At 50.9% G+C, this 25405-nt stretch overlaps 1 protein-coding gene and 1 long non-coding RNA gene across 2 annotated transcripts in view; one reads left to right on the top strand and one right to left on the bottom strand.

The window, feature by feature from the left end:
• Positions 1-7017: 7017 nt before the first annotated feature.
• Positions 7018-25405, bottom strand: part of CACNA1E (calcium voltage-gated channel subunit alpha1 E) — a 259356-nt gene continuing 240968 nt past the window's right edge. The window contains 10 exon segments of the mRNA XM_023753932.1: positions 7018-7825; positions 9512-9702; positions 10546-10726; positions 11727-11855; positions 14529-14640; positions 18061-18167; positions 18393-18493; positions 19002-19109; positions 19936-20041; positions 22066-22162. Coding sequence (XP_023609700.1) covers positions 7295-7825; positions 9512-9702; positions 10546-10726; positions 11727-11855; positions 14529-14640; positions 18061-18167; positions 18393-18493; positions 19002-19109; positions 19936-20041; positions 22066-22162 — 1663 coding nt within the window. The 3' untranslated portion in view covers positions 7018-7294.
• LOC111826094 lies at positions 15567-17712 on the top strand. Its single transcript, XR_002829344.1, has 3 exons — positions 15567-15712; positions 16288-16897; positions 16982-17712. It is a non-coding gene; the product is annotated as an uncharacterized LOC111826094 (long non-coding RNA).

Raw genomic sequence — 25405 nt, 5'->3', positions numbered from 1 at the left:
TGCTGTTCAAACACTGATGAAGGGGCGCCAGGCTGGCTGCCCGCGAGGACATGTCTCATGCACCTGGACTCACACATGTTGCAATGCAGGTGGCAGCGTTTTAACAGCCTGAGGGAGTGCACCCATTCTCCCTCTTGATCCCATGTTACATGCTCATCCTTTACGAGCAAACCAAGGAGGGAATGGCCTGACCTCGGGTCCCAAAGGACAGAGCTTGGCCTGGACACCTGTCATCCACCCCCTTGCAATGTTGTCCTTCGAGGCTGTACCGGTGCACCTTGCAGAGTTAGAAATCTATTTTTTATAAAGCCCATCCCATGTCCCACTCACTGCCCCTCTCTTTTCCCATGGCGCTCACACCACTAGGAAGATCAATGACATCTCTCCGCTATTGGCACTACCATATTGAAGAGTTACTAAAGTCATAGAGATTGTCTTTGGGCTGCGTTAAAGCAAAAATCTCTTTTCTCTCCACCTCCCAGATTTGGAATTCTTTTCAGGGGTTAAGCCTCTGAGGCCCTTAAATCCACTACCCTACGTGAGTTCAACAGAAAGAACCCCTCTGAATCCAGTATCATGCTAACCAGTTGACTGACCTAATAAAACAGAGGATCCCAGGTCACACACCTCCATGTCTTGCTCTTCCAGGGACTAGCTGCTATTTTCCAGCCCAACCTGGTCTTTGGTCTACAGCTGGTCTTCCTAGCCTCTACCCCAGTTGTCTCAGCTATGAAATGCCACACACATTTAGTGCCATTTTTCTCCTCGATTTGTTTTTCTGGGCGAGTTCCAAACGTTGGATTCCATTTGCGTGGAGTTGGACTGCTCTCTGATGTCCTGCAAAGCATTGCATGATTTATTCCTGTTCAGAGCTGATACCTTATGAATGAATAGTTCTTTATTAACCACCTAGGAATGGTCTTTTAAGAGGGAGGTTCCTCTGCAATTGCAGCACTTAGGGTGGCTTTGTATAAATGTTGGCTTGGTCACAAAACTCCAGGATAGAAAAACACTAATTGACGTTTGGCCTGTGGGCTGAGTAGATATCCCCATTGGTAGCCATTAAAATTCAATACCTATGTTTCTACTAAATCGGCTGGAGGCTGCTTAATGTTATGCAACTCCGTATCAAATGTAACAAAGAGCAGGACTACTGTATACTTCAATTGGCAGTTAGATTACATTGTTTAGCCCTCATTTCATATCACCTTTATTTTAAAAAATTAACGGCACTTTGAAATTTTCGAGTGTGTGTTTCCTGCTCATCCCTTGTGAAGGATTCTAATAGACTAGCTTTGAGTGGCAGTTTCCATGTAATACAGACCATCTCTATAAGAAATCAGAGGACTGGAAAGAAAAGCGAGTCACCCAATAAGGTCAGATCTGGATTCGGCAGTTTTGTCTGATTTAGTCTGGTTTAGGCCCCCCTCTGAGTGAACTGAGGTGGAAGTGGCACTACCTGGTAAACATTCTTGGACCTGGCTCCAGAAGAGAGAGCGATCCATTCCTATTTCTGACAAGCTGGCAGAATGAGGGAGAGGCAGGCTTATTCGGATTTCCTCCGTTGAGTAGGTCTTGGTGAAGAGCCTTAGTGTTAGCTTGTGGCTATTTGATTTAAGATCAGCTTACATGTCGACAAAGAGAAGATAGTGGGAAGCTCTGAGCATGAAAACTCGGCTTTCTTCCTGGACTCAGAAAGAAAAAATTCTGGATAGTTGTTCTGGTTAGAAAGCTAAGAAAAAAAAGAGGGGAAATGGATAGAATGGGAAATTAAAGCAAATCCTGGATGTGGGTTCTCTTAACCATGAAGGTTCTTTAAAAAATTAAATGTTCATAGCAATGCCAAGAATTTTACAGGCTTTTTTCAAGTTGATTTCAAGTTGAGACTAAGAGCTTTAACTGATGAGTTATTAACTTAAAAATACTCGACACACCCATGAGCTAGCCACAAGTTAGGAAAATTTCAAGTTTCCTAACACGAGAAAGAAAGTAGAGATGGAATACCCTTGCTGGATGCACAAGTGCCTATAGAAGGCTAGAATATAATGTTTTACTTTTGACTCCCAATAATTTTCACTTACCCAATTACTACACTGCTTTTAAATGGTTTGCTCTTCTCATAAAGACACAAGCTGTGTATTTATTGGTTAAAGATGTCCTGAAAAATTCTGTATTCATTCTATTATTTCCTTGGAAGTTTTTCATTAATCTAGATTACATTTTAAGTCCATAGAAGGAGAAGAGACAAAGAGATAGGGATAGAGAAACAGAGAGAAAAGGAGAAAGACAAAAAGAAAGCCCGAGAGAGAAGAGGGGGCTGGTGGTGTATAACCTGGGATTTTGACTCAGTTGGTACATCATTCAATTGGACAAGAATTAATTCCTAGAAACACTGCAGAGCACACATTTATCCTCCTGGGACCTTGTAGAGCAGATCTATTACAAAAACCCAAATAAAAATAAACACACATCCCTTACCTCTTTTTACCTGATCTACTCAACTCCCAGAAATTAGAACTCAAACCTCAAAAACGTATTTACATAGTAGCATGGCTTATTATAAAATCGGTTTTTGCATTTTGAAGGTCAAGATACTAGCCCCCCTATTATTAGCTTGGGGCCGAGAGCAGAAGGAAGCAAGACTACAAAAATAGAAGGGGCAGCTTGGGGCACCAGCCTCACCGGCCATGCGACTAGACTCTGTTGAGTCCACTCTCACTTCTCAACTGGCTTGAGTTCTGAGAGCAGCTTTCCAGGCCCTTTGGGTAGTTGGGACAACCTGTGAATCTATCATCTTTGGCTTAGAGTGGTCTCTCTGGGATGCAGAAGCCACAGAGGGTCGGAGCAGAAAGGATTCAAGGGAAGAAAAAGGTAGCCATCAGAAACCAAAGATGGTTGTTTCTGTCCCTAGGCTTCTGTCCCCCCTAGTGGATACGTCCATATTCTATGACTGGGTGAGCAGCAGCTTGGGACCCCGGCAGTCTGTAGCCGAGCCTCTGACAGCAGCCAGCAGAGGAGCCATCGGCTGCTGCTCCGCTGGGTTAGGCCTCGCTACGGTGTACTAGGCAGTTCAGAGAGGAAAGATCAAAAATCAAAAAAGACAAAGAGGCTAATCCAGGCAGTGCTTGTGAATGTGGGATCTCCTCATGGATCGGTTAGGTCCCAACTGCTGAGTTCATTTCCTTTGGTTTTTGTTGAGAGTCTCAGTGTGGATATATAGTTATCTGAACCTGGACCTGATTCTTTATGGGGCTTTTGAATGGAGTTAAACTGTTATGCCCTGACTGGCCACTTACAAGGGGCCCACTTTTTTCCATCTTTTCTGCATCTTAATGTCCTCAGTGTCCCAGAATCCAGGAGGGAAGGACAGACAGGATGTGTGTGTAGCAAGTGAGAGAGAGTCTACCCCAAGACATGGCAGTGCCTCTCCTCACCACCATTCTTTACGCCAGGCCTTTGAGGATCTCAAAACACAGCAGATGTAAAGCTGGTAAAAATAGCAAAGTTCCTTAACCTTCAAGTCTCACAGATCCCTGCAAGGTAGGTTAGGTTAACTATCTGCCCTCCCTGCCTTTTTGTTTTTAATACAACCTTATAATATTTACATCTAATATATTTTAGGTAGGCTGAGAAATGGAAGCACCTCTCAACTTATCCCTGGCTCGACCCACTAAAGAAATACTCTGTCCAAAAACAAGACATCCAGAGCAGGTTTTAGAAATAGAATGTAATGAAAAATTGAGAACGTTCTTTAAAAAACCAAATTATTAAATTTTGTTCCATTATGCCCGGAGAGACCTAATTTCCCTGCCGAGGGCTTTCATTGCGTCTGTGGACATTTCACACACATTCCCCACGCCTCCGAACAATCCAGCACCTTACACTATTTTGGATCACCTGGCGAGTTCCCACCTGCATTTCATGAGAATAAAGCATTGTCCAGGAGCAGTGAGGACAGCAGAGGCAGGTCAGCAAATAAGCTTGGATCGGGTAGATTTAGCCATCTTAGGAGCAGAGCCAGTGTTAGCATGCAGCAAAACAATGCTGGGATGGAGAACAGAGGGCACTGTTTACCACACTTTGCAGGGGGGTGGGGGGAAGTCAGGGAGATGGTAGATTTATGGAATATGGGGGTCTTTCTTTTGTGGCCTCAGAGTCAAGGGAGGGCAAAATTCAGAACATTTGGAGTTCAGCTTCAGAGAAACATTCTCCGTGATCTCAGAACCCCACAAGGACACGGAGTAGGGAAGCCCAGGATAGAAATGGATTCTTCAGCTAGAAGGATGGACAGGCCACCATCCCTTTATGGTACAGTAAATGTTTCCTGATCTTGACTAAGAGGAAGCCTGGATCTGGCATCTAGAGTTCATCCCGTGTCTGAAGGCCTGCTGGGAGTCTGGGACACCCCCCCCCCCTCTTTTTCTCATTCCCTATCTCTTGTTTTGAGGAGATGCTAAGGACTAATATTACAGTGGAAACTTGGACATACAGCTGAAGATTCTCTTGAAGGGACCTACAGCGCTCAATGTTATCACGTTGTGTATCTCCAACAGCAGCGCTCGTCCTCTATTGCTTGCAATTTCTCAAGATGCTGCCCTAATTTCGAATCCAAATACAAGCATGGGTTTTGCGATTTGAAGGGGCCTCTTCCCAGGAAAGTGAAAAGGCAGAATCTGAGACCCTGAAATATCCTGGGCGATTATTTGAGGGACGGTTGGAGTATATGTTCTTTCAGAGGCGGAAGGAAACTTTTATAAGACGATTATGATCATGAGTCCTGTGACTTAGCCGAAAATTCTTTGATTTTCTGGTATGGACAGGAGGGCGAATGCAGGCTAAGGGATCAGAAACCTGATTTCTTGGTCAGGGGAAGGGGAAGAGAAGTATTCCTAAGTTCACTGGAACTAGAAAAACCCAGGTGGTTGGTCAGGGGACTGTATGTGCGGTGCTCTCTGCCTCTTTATTCGGGACTCACGTGCCGGTGTGCATTTAAGGTGCCCAGGAGGCTCCCTGGCCAGCAAGTTTAGTGTTCGCAATGCTGTTTGCAGGCAGGTTCCATTCCCAGCAACTGCTCTGCCCACCCGAGTTTCCCCTACTACTGAGACGGCTCAAGGTATCACTTCAGTTCCCTTTCGCCAAACAATGCAATAGACTCGTTGGCTCAGAATGGTAGTCCTGGTGTAGGCCTGGCCCACGGGAAAGCTGCATTTCCGAGGTGGAAGAAAGCGATTTTGTGCACACAAACCACCCCTAGCAACACTTTGGCATGAAATGACGCTGAGCAGAGGAAACCTTTCGAACAAGGCCCAGCATCAGAGTCTTATGTAACCATCATGCCTGTAGAGTCCTGTTTGCATCCCCAACTCCTCCTGGCCTCACGGGAGGAGTGGGAGAGGGTCTGAGCTGGGAAGGCCTTTCTCTCTGCCTCACTGGTCTCCCACCCTGGGATTACTTTGGTTTGGGGGCAGACGGTGGGTCATGAGGCTCCGTTAATATCTAGATGAGAAGGCAGGGCCACGATAAAGGAATCTGTAGCCTCAGGGATGAATTTGGCTTCTCAGAGCTGATGTGGCAATGCCTTACTTCTATTTCAACTGAAAAAAGAAAGGAAACAGAGGCTCCTTCTAAGAGAAATAAGTCACTGGCTGCTCCTTACCCAAGAGGCGAGTCGTTTAGGGGTCGTGGAGGAGTTTAGGGGTGCTTACCCACTTGGTCCAGGGGCCTGCGCCTTCCTCTGGAGGGTTCTGAGAAGCAGGCTCCCTCTGCTCCTGGCTGAGAAAGGAGGGCCCTGCCTGCACCCCTCTGCAGGGGACCCTTCCACCCACTGTAAGGTGCTGGGGGACCCGGGAGGGCCTGAAGGGGACTGCATTTCCACCGGATCGAGACAGTGATGCGTAACGCCAAATGGACAGTTACACAGATTCGCCAAGTAAGGGCTCTATTTTCCTCGATGCTTCTGAGTTTTGGGGGTTAGGAAGGAGAGCCTGAGGCTGTCTTCTGCTCAGCTCTTACTCTGGGAGGGAGGGGGTACAGCACAGTCCTGGCCCAGAGAAATAGTCAGGGCCCCGGTCTGTCACGCTGGGTGACAAGGCCCCATTAGAGTTTGTTTCACTAGAAGGTGCAGCCCAGGTCTCAGCTGAGGTATATTAACTAATCACCTTGACGTACCCTGACACACGGGCCCTCCGCCATGAGGCAGGAGATCCCGGTAAACTCTGACTCTTACCGATGCTTCTGTTTCAATGTGCTAGCCTTTCCCACCTCTATCGTAGTCCCTACTAGGCGGACCGTCTCCTTGGGGGAGTGGCAGGGAAGGCTGGGCCCAGAGGCCCACGGCCGCCAGCCAGGATGGGCTGGTCCTGCCGCAGCACTGTCCCCCACTCGGAATTACTTCTATTCTGGGTGGAAAACAGACTCTGCCTTGAGGCCCTTGGTGCTCCTGCCACATGGCCCTGCCCTCAGGGCTCCCTCTGACCAGCCTAAGGCCAGACCCCATTCTCATCAGCTGGGGCCCTGGCCACACCACCCTTACCAGCGCCGCAGGCATGTCTGTGGACCCTGGGGGACCTCCTTAGCCCCTCTTAACACTCAAAGCACCTACTTCGCGTGATAGGCCTGCCGCCCCAGCACCGCTGCTCTGACCGCTCCTCCACGTGGGCTGCTGGGCTATGGCTTTGCTGGTCCAGACCAGCCCTGGCTGCTGCTGCCACAGCACCCTGACCCCTCCACGCCACCCCTCCCTCCCCGCCCCACCCCTGGCATCCGATGCTCCTGAACTTAGTCTGTGCTTCTTTGGGGAAGCCAGCCCCAGGGTGACGCGTGAGATGCAGTGGCCCCAGCGGATGGTGCTGGTGGGGAGCTGGTGAGGGAGGGAGGAGACTCCCCTCCTAGGGTCGCCACAACCCCCCGCCCCCCCAATAATGAGCCAGAAAGGCTTCCAGGCGTCGCAGGGCAATGGACATGGACACAGGCCAGCTCACTTCCTCCACGGCTTTTACAAAAGTGGGAAGGGGCAGTGGAAGCAGAGCGATCCCGGTGTCCCCTCTCCAGGGGCCACCCTCCATGTTCTCTCGTCTTCTTTCCCCAGCAAAGAGGCAGAACTATGGCAGTGCCCATCTCGCAAAGGGAAGTAAAGCAATTTGGTGGGTTCGACTGGTTGCCGTTGGTCCTTTCCTCCTCTGATAAGCACACGGTCCTTCCCTCCTCCTCCCCCCCGGGCCGCACTGGCTTCCCAATTCGGTCTTGGTTTTCTCCGTGTGAGAGAAGAGCATGCATCGGAGGGGGGGAGCAGCCTCTAGCATTTGTCGTCTTCTTCCGTGTCACTCAGGAGGTCGCTGACTGCTCCACACATCATGCCCGGCCCCGGGCCCCCGCGCCTCCGCCGCCGATAGTGCCCGTTGGGCATCTGCCAGCTGTGTCGCAGGGGCGGGGCTGAGCCGATGGTGTTGGCACGGCCCAGGCTGGTGGCCACGGCCGCTTCGAAGGTGAGCGTCTCCTCCTCGCCGCAGTCCGAGGCTTGGGCGTCTTCGTGCAGGGCCAGGTAGGGCTCGGAGATGTAGCGCTGCGGGGAGGGGTGGCCGTGCGGGGGCCTGGAAGACTCGGGCAGGCCGGCGTCGTTGCTCTCCGGAGCCTGGGAGGTCAGCGGGGAGCCGCCCTCGCTCCCATCCGCCGGGGGAGAGATGCTTCCTGTGTGTCGAAGCAGCGAGCTGTAGGACAGGAGGGGCCGAGGCTTCGGGGGGACGGGTGGGAGCTGCCGACGACTTCGTCTTGGGGTGCTGGTGTCAGAGATGGAGGGGATGGAGCTCTCACTCAAGGAGCCCGTGCCCTGTACAGCAGGAGAGACGTGGCAGGTGAGACTGGGCTGGGCACGCTCCCTGCTTGGGGCCCTGCTAAGGTGCCTAACCATCTCCGAAAGCCCTGGAGAAGGGGTCTGGGCTGGAGTCCCCTCTGCTCCAAGTCTCATCCATGCAGGGGTGACAGGAGAGTGAGACACCAATACCATTCAGATTGGGGCATGTCAGCTTGTGAGACAGGTTGGGTTCGGTTTTCTGGGAGTCTTGGTAAACTACAGGTCCAGGCCCAGACGATCTGGGGGAGCCTGAGACTGTGCATGTCTAACGGGCTCCCAGGCGCTGCTGTCCACGGCCCACGCACACTGAGTAGCAAGGATCTGGAAGCTCTATGTACAGGCGTGGGCAAAGCAAACGTAGGTTTCCAGTTGTGAGTACGTGAAACTAATTTTCCATACGAACAACTGTAAACCTACTCCCCCCCCCACCCGCCGTATGTAACAAGTGGCCCATTGATAGACAGACTTGAAAGTGTCGAGAGGAGCACAAATGCTCGGGGGTTGCTCGTCTGGGAAGTGTGTCTGAGGGAAGGGCACGCCTCCCTGTCCTCATTGGCTCCCTGAGGTGAACATCAGCTTCTACACCAAGCATGTCAAACTCGCGGGCGGCGGGCCGCATGCCTCGTTTATTTACACCAGGGGTCCTCAAACTATGGCCCGCGGGCCACATGCAAATACAAATATTGTATTTGTTCCCGTTTTGTTTTTTTACTTCAAAATAAGATATGTGCAGTGTGCATAGGAATTTGTTCATAGTTTTTTTTTAAACTATAGTCTGGCCCTCCAACGGTCTGAGGGACAGTGAACTGGCCCCCTGTTTAAAAAGTTTGAGGACCCCTGATTTACACCCTCATCTGCTGGTTCAGGCCTTACTGGACCTGCAGGACAGTTTCTCAAGGCGTGTGTGACCTATGAGCCACCGGCTCCAAATCTCCCGGGGAAGGGTCCCTCCTGTGCAGAGCCACCGGCTCCAAATCTCCCCGGGAAGGGTCCCTCCCGTGCAGAATCCCGGGCGGCGGGCCTCACTACCGAAACCGCCTCCTCAAGGTGCCAGGCGTGTGCCGTTTTAATAAGCCACAGGGGATTCTCTTCTGCACGAAAAACTTGAAAACCACCGCTCTAGAAGCGCACTTCCCCAGGTCCTAGCTGACTGTCCCACCGCTGTCGAGCGGGCCTCCCATCCGGGCTCTGAGAACCTCGGGGAGAAGTGGGGTGGGAGTGGGGGGTGGTCGTGAGGAGAAAAGCAGGCCAGAGAATGGCTCTGGTAGTTATTTCTTAGGCACAGGCTGGTGTTTCTACAACAGGTGGGAAGGAGGCTGACAGCCAGGGAAATGAACTTGAATCACTGTTCCAACTCATACCAAGGCTCATGCGACTGATCCATGAACATTTTCTGGCTAACGGACCATCCTTCGCCTCTAAATCTGGCTGAGACATTTGTGAACTTATATGTTGGGACTCTGTACCTCAAGATTCTGAGGAGTGGAATGATCCCTAGACACCACTGTCTTTCTTGGGGGGCGGTCTGGTTTTCTGTGAATTCATATTAGAGCACACAGCATCTAGGTCTGTGTGGGTGCTGGGTGCCCCCCTTTGGACCTAACGTCAACGACCACCCTTCCTGGTCTTTCTGCAGAGGCTCGGCTTCCTGTCCATGCTCACCTGTCTGCTGGGCGTCTGTGACCTGCCCTCACTGGGTGACCTGGACTGGCGACGCTCTGGGGACTCCCAGTCGGCCTGGGTCCCTCGCTCCTCTGAGTTGCAGCGGGAGACATCGGGGGACAGAAGATGCTTTCGCTCTTTCGATCGTCCCCGCTCTCTGCCCCCTGAGCGGTGGGTGTCGGACTTGTGGCCTGGGAAAGATGACAAAAGCAACTGATCACAACTCTGAAAAGAAAGAGAAGTCTCGGAGCCTGGGGCTGGGCGCCCAAGGCCCTGGCTTCTCTGGGCGTGTCAGCAGGTGATCTGAAAGGGAGACGGGAGAGAAAGGCCAGAGAATCACCCCTGGGCTACCAGGTGAGTGTGCGAGTTGCCACGGGAAGCCGTGCATGTCCAAGGATGTAATCATTTCTCTCCTGCTGTAGCATAAAGCTACAACGCAGTTTAGAATCGTTGCCAACAAAAGGGTCCAGCAATCCTCTATGTCCTGACCATGGGTGTGTAACTTTAGGGGTGAAGATGACAGCAGTAGAAGGAAATTAAGAAGTTGCTATGAACTAAATACCCTGGCATTACGTCAGCTGTGCCATTGAGAATCCTTGGATTTCAGTTCTAGTCTCAAGCCTGCCGCTTACTGGCCCTATGATACAGGGAAGTCACTGCTTTTTAAATCTTTGTTCATCTAGCAAAATAAGAAAGCTCCAATACGCAAAACCATGCCGGGTAGCACTCTCTGGGCTGAAGTGGACTTGGTGCTTAAAGCCCAGCCTGTTAGGGGTCTCTAATACATTCCCAAGGAACCCCAAGCATTCTGCAGACCCTCTGAGAACCTCAATTCTAATGACATCTGCAGCCCTGGTCTGTAAGGAAGAATCTCCTGGGCCTGTTTCAGGGTGTGCGTCAGATACGGGACCCCTTGGGTAAGGAGCACTCTTCCTTAACCCTCATCGCAATTCTCTTCCAGAGACCTCCAGTCCTTGCCAGAACCTGCCCATCCAGGCAGGAGCCCGAAAGGCTAACAGGGCAGACCTCCTTACCCGAGTCCGAGTTCAGGCGGTGGGCTGACAGCCGCAGGGAGGAGTGGTAACTCCGGCGCCGGGACTTGTAGGTGTTTTCACTGCTTCGCTCCATGGAGAATTCCTCCAACCACGAGGAATTTGAACGCTTGTCCCGAATAGTGGAAAACGAACGTCTCATGGAGCTGGGGTCTGTTACTACCTGGAAACATGAGCCCCCCCGAGGAACACAAGGTAGGGATTAATCACTGAATGGGTCTAAAAGAAAGAAGTGGGACTGAGGTGGCTGAAGACTGCAAACAGTGACCACCCTTGAATCCCTCTTGCTTAGACCTTAGCTGGAGGAGGCTATGGCGGAAAGTGTCTTTATGTTAGGTCTTTATATCACTGGTCCAGGGTCTCCCCTTTATGCTCAGGAGAGCAAGCGCCCATCTGGAGGGAATGTGCAAGCTTCCCATAAAGCCACCTCCCACAGGGACTCAGCCAGGACCTGCTCTGAACCTTGAGCCACTTTGAATATGTGAGGGCAATTGTCAAAACGTCTGTGCCATGAAAGAAGCATGGCTTGGGCGTGCGCCAGAGAAGGCCTGTCCTACAGCACCAGAACGTAGAAGACCTTGTAATGGAGCAGCTACTAGGAACATGTTGCTCTCCATCATCCATCCCACCTCCAACCTTAAACTTGGGCATTTTGCTTTGCTACAGCTGCTAAAAACAGATCCATGTAAACTTCTTGTCTCTGTCAAAACTTAATGTAAGACAGACAGACAGAAAAAAGAAGCCAGGAAAACAGACAAAGAAATGAGGCGTGGCCTGCACTGGTTAGGACAGACAGTCCTGACACAGAGCTGTGTGTGTTTCAGTAACTGCCTACGTGCTTGAAGAGCCAGGAAAGGGAAAAGGAAGGAGAAATACACAGCAGAAATCCTGGGAAATATTTCTTGCATGGCTGGTTGAGTCTGGAGGATGTTGCGCCCATCTGGAGGGAATTTTGCTATCTAGGCTGTTGTGCTTAGGGCTCCATTGAAAGCACGTGTGGAGGAGCAGGTTGTAGAGAGAAGGCCCATGAGCCAGGTTTTGCTCACAGGGAAGGGGTGAGGGCAAGTCCAAGGCTCACCTGAAAATATCAGATGTTTTTCCATAACCCACCAATTCAATACAGCCCAGGATGCCACTGCATATGGTAGGTGGTTGCTTTTTACCTGGGGATCCACAGTCAGGCGTGGCATCGAGGCTGCCCTCCCCGATCCCGCATGCTCCTGGGTGTCCGGAGGAAGGTAGATGCCATGGTTAGAGGGCTGCACGCTTTTTAATTCACTAAACTCTGGCTCCTGGAAATAAACACAGCCAAGCTTGTGGGACTTGGTTCCATCTCATTGTTTCTCATTTCCAGTGGCTGATCCTGCCTCCTCCACACCAAGAATGGCTTTTAGAAGAGAGACTTGCATCTTTAAGGTCTGTTGTGTGTGTCTATATGTGCAGATATGTGGTATACCAGATGTCTCAAACGGTAAAGATCACTAAGCAATGCCTCAGATTTTATAGCTTTATATAAAAACATACTTTTTGAGAGTTGGTACTGTTGGGTTTATTCTTTTAACCTAAGAAGCTCTTTATCAACGATATGGAAACCAGTATTCTAAAGTCAGAAATATCTGATGTTAAATGTATTTTCTCAAACCTTAAAACACATGATCTTATTAGCAAAGAGTTTTCTTATGATTGGAATCATCTCAAAAAAATGTGGTGGGTGGACATCTGCCAGGAATGCTCTAGACTGGTACAGTATATAATAGAAATATAATGCAGACCAATTATGTAATTTTAAATTTCCTAGTAACTACATTAAAAAAACACGAAAATTAATATACTTATGTAACCCAATATATCCAAATATTCTCATGCCAATATATAATCAATGTAAAAAAATGAGACATTTGACACTTTTTGGGTATCAAAGTCTTTGACATTGGTATGCATTTTCCACTTGGAGCACATCTCAGGCCCTCAATCGTCACATGAGGGCAATGGCTATTGTACTGGACTGTGCCACTCTAGAGCATTAGGAGGTGGGAGTGACTATCTTTAAAGTCCTGTCCAACCCTGTTATGTTATTTTCCTGGTCAAAGAATGTCAGTTTGGCAAATGCACCTGCTCTAAAGAGATGGCTAGTGTCACTCCAGAGAGAGTGGAGCTGCCTCAGAAATTTTACTTGGCTCACCAAACAGAGCGACCTAGGAATATCTCAGACATCTGGAGATGATACCAGAAAAAAGCTATTTTAGGAAATGACACTCTAAAAACACCGGTGTCTGAGTAGGGCGCTGCTGAAAGTCAGCCTCCATGACCATTGGCTGAGCGGTGTCTGTGGGAGGATTGCATCCCAGGACCTGTGATGTGTGCACTTGAGGAAGTCAGTGTATGCAGGACATGCTTTATATAGTACACAAGTCTGACTCGAAACACATGTGGTAACAACACTGCAGTCTACGAGTGTCAGAGGTGGTGCAACACACACATACACACGTCATGGCCACGCCTCAGCACGTAGAGCAGGGCCCCCGAGGGATGGGCAGGAGTACACAGTGGTGAGTGTGGAGCACAGGCTGACACCTGAATCACAGACACCGGTACTGACAATGAGATGAACACATATCCAAAAGTCCTGGCACTACGGCTCAGCCCCGGGGGAACCCGCAGAAATAAAATCTCCCTGTGAAAAGAAAGGACACATTATTGAGATTTTCCCCACCAGACAGACACATCACCAGGCAAGCCTTAAAATGCTGAGAGGCCCTTTTAAGGATCAAGCTATCAGTACCAATTAGTCCCTGGGCCTTGTGCTAATTTGCTCAGATAATTCCTCCAAGGCTTCCCACCCATCTTGCCAAGAATACCCTCAGGCACTGACATGCTGGGATCCCAGTCAGAGTGTGGTCTCGCTGTCTCCCCTACCCAACCATGTACACTCCCTGGACTCAGCAACCCCAGGAGAAGAATCACCCATTTGTTTGAGCTACTGAAACGTTCTGCTCCTGCTGACAGGTACCCATTCCATCAGACATGCAGGTCACTCTCCACTCATACCACCCCTCAGGATAGCTCAGGGGTACACAGGAGCAGTGGGGAGGGGTCGGGGGAGAAAAACACAGATGAATTATAATCCAAGTGGCATGGAACTCAGTACAAGCTGTCTACCTGGACTTTTGCAAATGTTGGGTTTTGTCTTTTTCTCTCCAGGCAATAACCACTTGAGCTGTAATTCTAATCTCGGCGGGAATTTCATGGCTGCTGAGCTAAGAATAATGGTAAGTCAAGTCTGTTATCTTTGAGAATAGCAGTTTAGGGTTTGCTAATATCAAAGCTGAAGTTGAACCTGTCCTCTCTTCTTCAAGCTTAGCTTGGACTCGGTAGACTTCTTGGGAATTTCACCATTTATGCTAATGAAAAACTTTGGGCTCAGGAAAGTGATTTTAGGGACCTCTCAGAATGTATTTGACCCTCTAAAATGGTGGCCAATTGGTCTGAACCTGCAGAGGCAAGAGATTCTCGCATCTCCTGGTGGACACTGTCCCTCTTGGACAGGCTACCCTGAATTCTCCAGGAGGCGGGGCATCCCTGACTATGCTAAGCTGCCCAGTGGGTGCCACTCATTCTATGACGATTTCTCCTAAAACTCCTTATCAAAGACAAGATTTTATGATGCTCCAAGGCATTAATGAATAGGGCTTGGCCTGAAGCAACATAAACTTCTCCAGCAGATAAGGGGCCCTTGAGATGGTAAAACCTAAGGAGGAAGCATTTGTCAGAGAACATGAGACATTCTGCCATGAAACATGTCTCCATGTTTCCTGGGAGACAGCAGGAAACTCCTAGGGTCCTTGGTTGAGAGAACAGAGAGGGTTTTCCTGGTGGACTGTGGCTATGAAATCAAATTTGAAAAAGAGTGGGAGGGATCAGCAAACTAGGGAACTGTTTGGAAGTCTTGTGACTCATTCACTCACCAGAGCCTGCTCCTCCTGGAACTGTCCGTCATCGGCTGAGTCCATACACGCCAGCTGGAATATTTCCTGGGGGGAGAGCGGACTCATCGAAGGGTACCCACTCCGGCCACTCCTGAAAAGCAATGCCACGTTCAGAGGTAATGAGTGCACGAGCGAGAAACAGATATGCCATCGCCGCCACTACCAAGTCCCAGCCTGGGCAACACCCTTTACCAATACTCTTGGTGGGCTTTTAGCTTATAGGTGCCTAGCCCTAGAATAGAAACTTAAAAAAACAACAAACTACAAACACACACTGGAAAAGAGAAAGCACTGTTTTCAACCTGCATTTGGAACCCTTCCTCACTCGGCTGGTGACTCACATGTCTGTGATGCATGACATCATTTGTCACACTCAGCCATATGGAAGACCAATGCTGGATCGTAAACCGGTTTCGGCTCGGTTTCTCCATTAGGCGGAAAAATGCCATACTTTAAACAGCGAACAGTCTGTTTAAATATTAAGCAGTCGTGGTCTTTTAAAAAAATTCCTCCACGCTCAGTAAGAACATGGCTTTATTGTGCCAACATCCCTGGCCAAACCAAACAATTCAGTGCCAGACACTGTGTCTGCTGGTTCCTGAGCTCGGTGGAAGGATTCCAGAGGGTGGGGAGGAGGTGACCTTCCCTGGGCTGATGGCTCTGTGGAAGAACGCTTAAATGGTGATGTGAGAGAACACGACAAAGTCAGCCAAGTACTTAGAGGCTCTGAGTGAAGGGTATGGAAAACTGCCTGTTACTAAACCATGTTTGGTCCCTGTAGGTACTCTTAGCCAATGTGATCCACGGTGCTGGGTCAGGAGAGAGAGTCAGTCAATTGTCCTAAAATTTTGGCTGCTGCCGCCATAGATACCCTTTGACCTGCTCAAGAGTGAACTTCCTGATCCTGGGAGGAGGGACAGCGAGCGGTCACTGACTGGGCAGCTAGGAGAGAGATGAAGACCGTCATCTCGTAATTGTGTCTACTGTTAATGGCTCCGAGCCCTGAGCAAGGGCTGCCAGTTGCTTCAAAATATTCCATAGGTGCGACTTACTGGGATCACAGGATAAGGGATGAAGAACAGCATTTTCACAACTGCTACAGAGCATCTGCTATTCAATGACTTAATGTCCATCGTCTTCTCCTGAGAACCGCTGGGAACAAGGTGAGCACTGCTGTTATAAGAAATAGGTCCCCCTCTGCCCTACAGAAAATAAATAATTTACCCATAGAGAGAATCCCCAATAGGTAGTAGAGAGGACCCTTGGAATCACTGAACAACCTCAGAGCTGAATACTTTGACCTTCAACTTCAAAAGCATTGTCTGCTTCTCGTTGTTACGATCGAGTCCAGAATCCTGAACATGGCCTCTCCCATGATCTGGTTCTTACCTCAAAAGCCTTTGCTTACACACTTTAGCCCTTGCTCCCTGAATTCCAGACACACAGGACTTCGTTCATTGACTGTGGCAGGCTTCTTTCTGCTACAAAGCCTGAATACAGGCTGCCCCCTGAAAAACCTTTCCCTGGTATTTTTAATGCATCCTTCAAAATGCTTATCAAAAGTCACCCCCTTAAGGAAATCTGTTCTTTCTCCCATGTAACTGATCAGATCTCCCTCTCACATGCACTCAGCTCACACTGCATTTGTTTCTTCCTATCACTTCCCAGAACTGTGATTAATCACTGAAAATAGTTTTTTCTTTCCAATAATTCTGTTTCATGTCTGGTTTTCCACCAGATGCATGCTTAATGAGGGAGGAGCCCTGTCTGTCAGAGTCACTGCTGTATCCTCTGAGCAGTCTCTACTTGAACAAGGCAAAGCTCTAGAAACACAGATGGTCCCGAGGAAGCAGCCGGCTGCTCCCCCAGTGTCCCCATCTCAGGAAATGTACCAACATCCACCAGAATCCGGGGCCATCCTTGCCTCCTCCCTCTTCTTCCTCCACAGAGCACAGCAATCACCGAAGCCTCCATTACCTCACAGTCATTACTAATTTACACCTTTGCAGTCACTTACTAAGTGGTGTCCTGTCTCTTGAACTGCTCTCCTCCAATCCTCTGAATCCATGCTGGAACCATGAATGATCTTTGTAAAGTGCAAATCGGATCATGTCACTCGGAGGAATTATCCTTGGATGAAACTGAACTTCTGGGTCCTGCTTGTATGGCTCCTACGTCCTGGCCCTTGTCGCTCTCCAAGCTCAAAACCTGCCACCTCCATGAACTGTGCTCCACCTAACAGGTTGCATTCTTTAAATTGACCACATCTCGCCTCTCCTCTCTTGAAGAGCTGGCCTTCGAGTCTCACTTACCTGTTTCTTCTCAGGGAAGCCTCCTCCACCCTCAAAGTAGGCAGCCGCCTCCTTTATTTGCACAGCATCACAATAACTTGCCTTCTGCATTTTAACCATTATCTTTCATTTCTTTCTCAGGATCTGTCTCTATAGGCACTGTGATTATATTGACTGCCACATCCCCAGTGCCTAAGCCAGCTTTGGAGTCACATAAATATTGGTTAAATCAATGAGGAAGAGAAGACAGAGTGATCCTATGATGGGAGGTAATTTGTACAGTGAATTGGTGTGGATAAGACAGATCGAATTGTGTGTGTGTGGGGTCCCCTCCATTTCTAAGCCAAGAACCCTTGGAAAACACTAAATCCTTCCAATGAGGTGGTCTCACTCTGCCATCTTACCTCCTTCCTGCACAGATCAAAGAGCAACATCTGCTTGTTTTCTGCAGACAGGAGAATCCACACCCTGCTACCTCATCACATCAAATGTTTGCTAAAACGATTCATGGCCCTGGTCAGAATCTGGGCCTTTTCTTCCAAATGCGTTGAGTTGTGACCTCTGAAAATGATGCTTTTCAAAACCAGGTCCCCAATACCACAGGCAGAAAGAAATTAACGGCGTGAGAGGTCCTAAATGGCATTTTGACAGAGGTTGTGAAGTGATTATGGATTTCTTAAGAAGCAGGACTGGAGTAAATCCAATCACGAAAGCTCATTTACACTTCATGCCCTTTGCTACTTCAGTACATGCTTGATAGAAAGATAATGTTCCCATAAGATGTGTATGACCAAATTGGCGCCAAAGTTTACAACTCAAAAGAGCTGGCAGATTCCTTAATTGAGTTTTGTCTCCATTGCCAATACAGAAAATAAAGACTTTTTTTTTTGCCTGACCTAAGCTTCTTTTTGTTTATTTCGCATGTAGTGTAGTGGGAAGATTCTAGAGTTAGAAGTAAATGACTTAATTCCTGTTTAGCTTTCTACTAGCCATATGGCGTTGGGCCACTTATTTAACCTCTCTGGTGATACTAACATATACCATTCCTGCCCTTGTGCGGCCCCAGTACTAACCTGCTCTTCTCTCCCCCGTCTTCTCAACCTCTGAGAAAGGCCCATTCAGCTCAGAGTTAGCATTATTCCTTCCACATTCCCGGGCCTGCACACTGGCACGAGTGACAGACACAAACAGGAGAGCCGTGGCCCTCTGGCTTTACTCACAGGCCTGGAGCGGGGTCCTGCTGGAGGTAAGGCAGAGCTTTGGCATTGGCGATGATCTCCTGCGGCAGAGACGAGGGCTCCATGCGCTGGAACATGGGTGCATTTTTCTGTAGAAGAAGAAAGGAACTCAAATGATTATGGCAGAACATGCAATATACTTGGATAAAATAGGAACATGGCGATATCTTAATTGACTATTTTAACCTTTGACTCACTGGGTTTCTAATCCCCCGACCCTAGAAAGTTCCTGGACCCTGAACCCTAGGGATACACAGGCCTGTCCCTCAGGAGCCCTCACATGACCCACCCACCCTACTATCGTGGCCCTTCACCTGTTCCTCCAGCTGCTGCCTCTGCTTCTTCACCTTACTCTGCTTATAGTAGTCCATGATCATCATTGCTGCATAGATTTTGCCCACAGTCAGGTCAGAGGCTGAAAAACACAAATGTGGCATGGGAGGACCAAAGAGGAGGCAGATGGGGGAGAGGGAGGACGCCTCAAGCTTTGTTCTCCACCCTCTGAAGCAGGTATGCGCCGGGCACTGAGCATGCAAAGTCAACAGGTCCCCACATGTCTTCTCAGGGAGCTTCCACAGCCGTCCAAGGAGGGAGAAGACATTAGTAAGCATCACCGCCGCTGGTCTAGATTTCCATCTCCAATAGCACCCTTTTCCCAACGGCATGAGGGTTGGATGCATAGTATTTTGGGAAGGAGAGAGCTCCACACCAAAAACTTTCACCCAAAACCACAGTGACCCCACTTGAGAAAATGTTTTCAATTAATAATGACAAAGGGGACTTAAGAAGTGAGGGCTTTTCGTTTCCTAAGGATAAAAGGACACGTTTCCCTTATCCCTTATATCACTCTCTGTTCCCCTCAAAGATAAGGCCTTGGCATGCTGGGCTTGCTGGGACTAGGGTACCCAGGGGAGATGCCGTACCTTTGGGCATGGGCACAAGCAGATCTAGCATCTTCTGGGACAGGTGAGGCCAGATGGCCAGGGTCTCTTTCTGTAGCTCCGAGTCTAGCTGCTGCCTGTCAGCACCACCTGATAGAATAAGATAAACTATGAATAAACAGCACAGAGACAGAAAGAACAAGGAGGGAGTGGAGCTGAACCGGCATGGCACCGTGTATTCTCTGGGGACATCCCGGCTCTTAGTGGCAGTGGATCTTGCAATGCTGGGTCTTCCTGCTGAAGCAGCAGAACACAATGGGACTCCCATTCTCAGTAACTCAGGGACATCCTGCCCCAGAGATCTGAGGCCCCGAGACCACGGTCAGCTTCCTCACTCACTGGAGCAGCCTCCCAGGTGCTCTGTGTATCAGAGGGGAAATGAAAAGAGCCACACGGCGACCTCTCCTGCCTCATTACAGGGACATCAATTCTTCCAGCGACTCTGGTCAGAGTGACCTGATTTTAAACAGGATTTGGATCAGGCAAGAGCAGGAGGGCTGGAGGCCCATTGGGAAACAGTAAACCTTTTCTCTCCTAAGTCACTGAGTTAAAAATCAGAGGAAGCAAGGCCCGCCATGACAGCACCTGCCATGGAAGCCTTCCAAGGCATTATAGGTGCCACATAAGAAAAAAAGGCCACAATTAAAGCTCATTTGTTGAATAAACACGTACGTCTAAAATGCTTACTATGTGCCAGACACTGAGGCTCACATACTGTTAAAGCTGAAAGGAGCCTTGGCGATAAGCAACCGCTCATTCTGCCAGGAGGCAGTGGGCAACGTTGTAGTTACTGAACCTCAGGCGGACACTAGGACCCCAGTACTGGATTTCCTGGTCTCTGCATTGTTGGAGGGGGGACAGTTCAGACATCTCTGCATGAGCCCCTCCAGAATCGCTGCTTCCTGGCTGGGCTCACCTTTGGCGATCTTGATGTCCAGAGCAGTCCGGATCAGAGCCATCAGGGTGGAGGTGAAGTGCACTGTCATGTCCTCAGCCACGGGCATATTCATCAGGACCAACCTCTGTGGGTGAGAGAGAGAAACAGCAGGGGGAAGACGTATCAAAAGAAACCTTGGTGAGAGGGGAAGACAAGTGCAGAGTCAAATGCAGAGACAAAAAAGAAGGGCAAGGATCCCACCTCTCCCGACCCTACTCTCCCTACTTCGCATTGGAGGCTCATTGCTGCTGTTTTGTGCCCAACACCCACCCCCCCCAAATGATGCCAAAATCCAAGGGAAGGGGACTGGTCATTCTGTAGGACTCCCACAGTCCTAAGAATGTCTTCCATAGGGACGGGAAGTGATTTCTAGGCTCAGGGAACGGAGTCAGCTCTGGGAGGGGGCTCCATTCCCTGTCAAGGTTGCTCTGTATTTCCGCGTGTCCTGTGAACACTCCCAAAGCTCAGACGGAAAGACAGGGAGGGGGAGATTTTGCTTTGCTTATCTGACTTGAAGAGACATCCTGATGCCCCCTTTTTGAGTCTTTAAGAGATGGAATTTGCCAGCACATGACTGAACATGCAGAAGTCCAGCTTATCCAATGGATGAGGTGGAGCAGGATGGGAAAGGGCAGAGACAAACACGGTCAGGTGAGAGGGGTGGGGCGCAGCGGAGAGAGCATGAGAGGAGGGTGAACGAGGCAGGAGCAGAGTGGGCAGGCCGTGTTCCCCTCGCCCAAAGGAAGGGATCACACTGAAATGGCCAAATCCACTTTCCAGAGAGTATCTTGCTTTAGGAATTCTTTCAATGTTTCCTCCAATCCCAACACGTCTTCTCTTACCAAGCTTCATCCCCAAACTTCGAAGAACTCAGGGCCACATTCTGCCATCTGGCATTTTGGAATGTGGCCATCATGAGCTAGAAGGATGCCAGCCCCTCAGCTGTGCACAAGGAGCCATGTGCTGGGGTGGATGAGGGTCCCTAAGGGCTCCGTTCCAATGAGATCCTCTCTGGACCGCTACCACTTGGAGAAGCAGGAGAAGGTCCACCAGCCTAGCAGGGAGGGATGTGTCTCTTCCCAAGGCGGGGCCTCTCAGACTCCATGGGGACATTTCATGTAATGTGATTCCACAGACATGGTGTCTCCTCAGGCCAGTTTCTTGTTTGAATCTGAGTTTCATCTCTCTCCACTTCCTTAAGCATCTAGAAAAGTGGCAACATCGCTGTGGAGCCCCAGGTGCACGAAAGAGCTCAGTGTTCTGGGTCAGTCTCAACACCGAAGGGGGATTAGTAGTAACTATTCCTAATTGTGGAGGAAAAAAACTCAGGCCTCAAAGCTATGAGTTCCAGAAGGGCAGGTGATTCCCAATGGACAATGCTGCTCTATGCAAACCGGGGGGTATCCCCCCCACAACTGCAGGGCCAGGCCCCCAAACTCAGTCATGCCCAGAAGGGAAATCTAATCCTGAAGGCAACTCGGCCCTCGGTCCCCCTTCCCATTGTGTCGCCCAGAGAAGTGGGCGGCGGGGCTGGTGGGCAAAGGGAGCGGCATCCCGTGTCGGGGGTCCCGGGGTAGAGTCAGGTGCCTCCTTCATGTGACCTCGAAGGAACCAGGCCGCAGCCCCGTTCCACATCAGGGAGGAAGAACTTGGTTAAAAGTTTTCCTCTCTCCTGCAACATTTCTCTTTGAGCCATGGTGAGAGCCATTTCTGCACTATTTCCTTAGCTTCTCTGATGGAAGGTGCTCCTTTTCTATCTGCTCGGACAGCTCTGTGGGTAGGTGTCCTGTGGGCCACCACTCTGCCTCCTCTTAAAAGCAAACACACTACTCAACGCTCCCCTCGTAGGAAGCCACTCACAGGAAGCCACACACTTGTGGTTAAACACAGATGACACGGAACAAAGCCCACGGTGACCAGCACTGCAAACCCCCTGCTGTGTCATTTCGGGACGGCATCCTTCCTTGGACCTTCCTGACCCTTCCGTCTCATCACCTTTTCCCTCCTCCGCCTCCCGAGCCCCGCTGCCTCCCCACGGCCTGGCCTCCCCACAGCTGGACCCCATTGTGGGTTGGTCGCTAGCCCAGAACAAAGGAAGGGGTGGTCTACCTTATAGGCCACTTTGGAGGGACATCTCTTGCCGAGGCCTAGCGGTGGTGACATGAGAGTCAGCATTTCATACATCTCAGTGTAATGGATGCGGCCACTGCTCAGGGAGGGGCGGCAGGTGGCAGGGAAAGGAAGTGGGGGAAGGATGCAGACGGGGGGTGGGGGGGAGAACAGGCATTCCCAGAAGAGCCAACACAGACAGACAGATCATACGGAACAGGAGAGGAAAACAAAACGGAACGGACAAACAGGAAAAGAATAGGAAACCTGTTAATCAAGGCAAATCGTACAGGTGACTCCATCCTGGTGCGGGTTTATATCAGCCCCACACAGACCCGGGAACGCTAGTGGCACCGCCACGGGACTCGCCTGTCCGCTCCTCCTGGCCTAGCATCACCCTACTCCCCTGGCCACGCCTTCGTCCCGTACAACACAAGCCTGTCTCCATTCCCAGGGCTGTGTGCGCGTGGTATAAACCGGATAGACGGCGCTCCGGCCGTGGGTCAGAATTTCCCGGCCTTCTCTCCTGCTCCGAACCCACGGGCGGGGCGCTGTGTATCCCTCTGTGCCTGGTGTGCAGCGGAGGCGGCGCCGTGGCAGTGGTGGGCTGTGGCTGCTGCCGGGGTCGCCGTTGCTTCCACCTGGCCCCGTGGGGGGAGTGCCCTTGTCTCGCCAGCACGTCCAGGGCGATGGCACGCTGGAGGCAGAAGGACAAAGCCAGGTGGAGGAAGAGCACCTGCATGCCATGCTGCCCTCCCACTCTCCCATCATGCGGCAGCAGGTGGCACCAGGGTCAAGTTTAAAGAGTCTCAGCAGAGGCAGCTGTTGGGCCTCCCGAGTATGGGAATCACTGTGTCACCATCCCCAGCCAGCTCCTGCCTGTCGCCCGGGGCCTCACCTTCCTGGGCCTGCGTCCTCTTCCAGCCTCCCCTCTGGGCTGTGCTGTGCCCCAGGGAGCCCCGCTCCCCTCTGCACCCAGCGAGGCTTCCTTATCTAGCGGGCTAGGCCTTGGGTGCAGCTGGGCAGAGCCACTGGGATGTGAGCTCCCAGGGTCTGGCAGAGGGAGGTCCTGGATGCCCCTGAACATGTATGTCCTTGGCTTCACAAACAACAGACCCCCTCCCCCCGCCCCTATGGCAGGACATGTGCTCAGGAGCCCACTGCCCTCTACTGTGACCTTCCTGGCCCCTCTGAGCTACTGAATTCTTCCACACGCCCCCAAAGCGATCCCTGTTGACCTCCTCTCACCTCTTGCCCTAATTCTTCATTGTTTCTCACCACCTCTCCTTCCTATAGCTTTTATAACTGTCCAGGTGCCAGAGGGCGGGCAGAGGTAGAGTGACTGGAATCACACCTGGGGACATTATATATGGGACCATGATGCTACTTTGCTAAAAGGAGGCGTGTCTGTCTCCAGTGAGGGGAGACCAGAACTCTCTGCTTTTTACAAAAAGGTTTCTGCATTCTCTGGTTAAATGTGCAGATTACAGGGGAGTGGGAAGGGTGTGTGTGTCCACCCACCAATGAGTGCATGGAGGTGAAGAAGAAAGTGAGAGGTCAAAACGGCCTTCGTTATTAAGCCCTCAGCTCTTCCTTTTCCTGCTTCCCCTCCCCTCCAACCGTGCCCCTTTCCCCAGTGTAACAGCTGCTGGTTCTGGGAGGGTTGGACCTCTTTAAACTCAAAGGAAAGCAACATGAAGGTTCCCTGAGGTGGCGCGGTGGTGGGTGGGGGTGGAGCGGAACAGAGAGGGGGGTCCGGGTGGCACCCCATCGTCAGGCGTGGCTGGGGACTGGGAGGCAAACCTTGCAAGCCACCCTGTAGGGGCAGTTCTCTCCCAGGCCCAGAGGCGGCGAGATGACCCGCACTAATTTGTACATATCCTTATACGGGATCCTGCCACTGAAAAGGAAGCAGAAGTGGGTTAATAGGGCACTCAGAGAAGGCGGGAAAGAAACGACAGCTTAGCCACGGAGGGCGTGGCCGGAAGAGGAAGAGCAGCTCTCCTTTCCGGGCCGGGCACAGCCGGGCCAGGAGACTGAGCACAGTGGGCACCAGAGAGGCATCGCCTTGCAACCTGCACTGCCCCCAATTTCCCACGGCAATCGAGCCCGACGATACCTATCCATGCGGCCCACACCTGGCCAGATGCAGGAAATGGGCCCTGGCTCGAGCGAGGCCTGGAGGAACACAGCCTGCCGCTTCACCACTGCTCTGACCGCTGTCAAGCGCGGCTGCCGTGAAGTGGACGGCAGAACTGTTTGTTTTTCACAGTCACGGCCAACAGCCAGCTCCTCAGGCCCACGTGTCGGGCGGCGAGGAAGTCCGCGTCTGCGAGACACACATTGCCCATTAGCTAATTAGCAAGGAGCACAGTTGGCACGAGGGACGCTGCAAAGGGCTGTGCTGCTCTCTCTGGCAGATTTGTCTTGAGCTGGGCAAGCTCCCTCCCCACCCCCCGCCCCTCGGGGAGCCTGCCCAGAGCGGTGCTCAGACAACAGCCCTGTCCCCTGCTCCACGCCACTGCCCAGCTCACAGGCAGCTCGGTCTGATCCAGTCAGAATTCCAGGAACTATGAGGCCTGTCTTACCAACCCCCGTCCCCACGAGCCTGCTGCAGAGTTATGCTTCCTGTAAAAAGCACAGAATCAACAGTTGATTCGTTTTCAGTGGCTAAAGCATCTGATCCGTAGGCCAGGACAAGAAAGCAACAGCCAGGGGTCTGGACACATCCTGGTGTGATCAGCGGCTCCGCCTCCGAGCGCCAGGCCTCCCAGCAGCCGCGTGGAGACTGGGCCTTTGCCCCAGCTCCGCTCTTTCTGCCGGGTCTTGATTTTGGTGTTGATTCATCCTCCTCTTCCAAAGAGCAGCTCATCAGTCCTTGAGAGGAGGTTAATCTGTCCATCTGTTTTCCTTACTGTGGATGGTTGGTTCTGCTATCTAGAGGCTGATGGTCTCTGGAACCCGTAGCAGCCTTCTCTTTGAAGACACTGACTCACTCTATCTTTGTCAGTCCCTCCGCCCTCATCTCATAGACAAGGCCAATGAAACTCTAACCAGAACATATCAACGCCATGAATCTCAAAGCAGACAGAAGAGGTTTTCTTTTTCCTGTTTGCTCTCTCACAGCTCATGCATCTAAGTCTCAGGAGTAGTCCTCATGGCATTGTTTCCTCCCAGCAGTTGGAATGAGTGGGGAGGGACAGGTTTAATGGACAGGGCATCTGGGTCGCGAGATCATGTGAATCCACAGGGAGCTGGGGTTTCTGAGAGCCAAGGCCGGCTGAGGGAGGCCAGGTGGGCAGTGACTGCCTTTGCTAGTGGCTCAGGCTCCCAATCCGAT

This window comes from Myotis lucifugus, unplaced genomic scaffold (assembly GCF_000147115.1).
Source record: "Myotis lucifugus unplaced genomic scaffold, Myoluc2.0 scaffold_54, whole genome shotgun sequence".
NCBI lineage: Eukaryota > Metazoa > Chordata > Mammalia > Chiroptera > Vespertilionidae > Myotis > Myotis lucifugus.
This window is presented reverse-complemented; position numbering and strand designations above follow the sequence as displayed.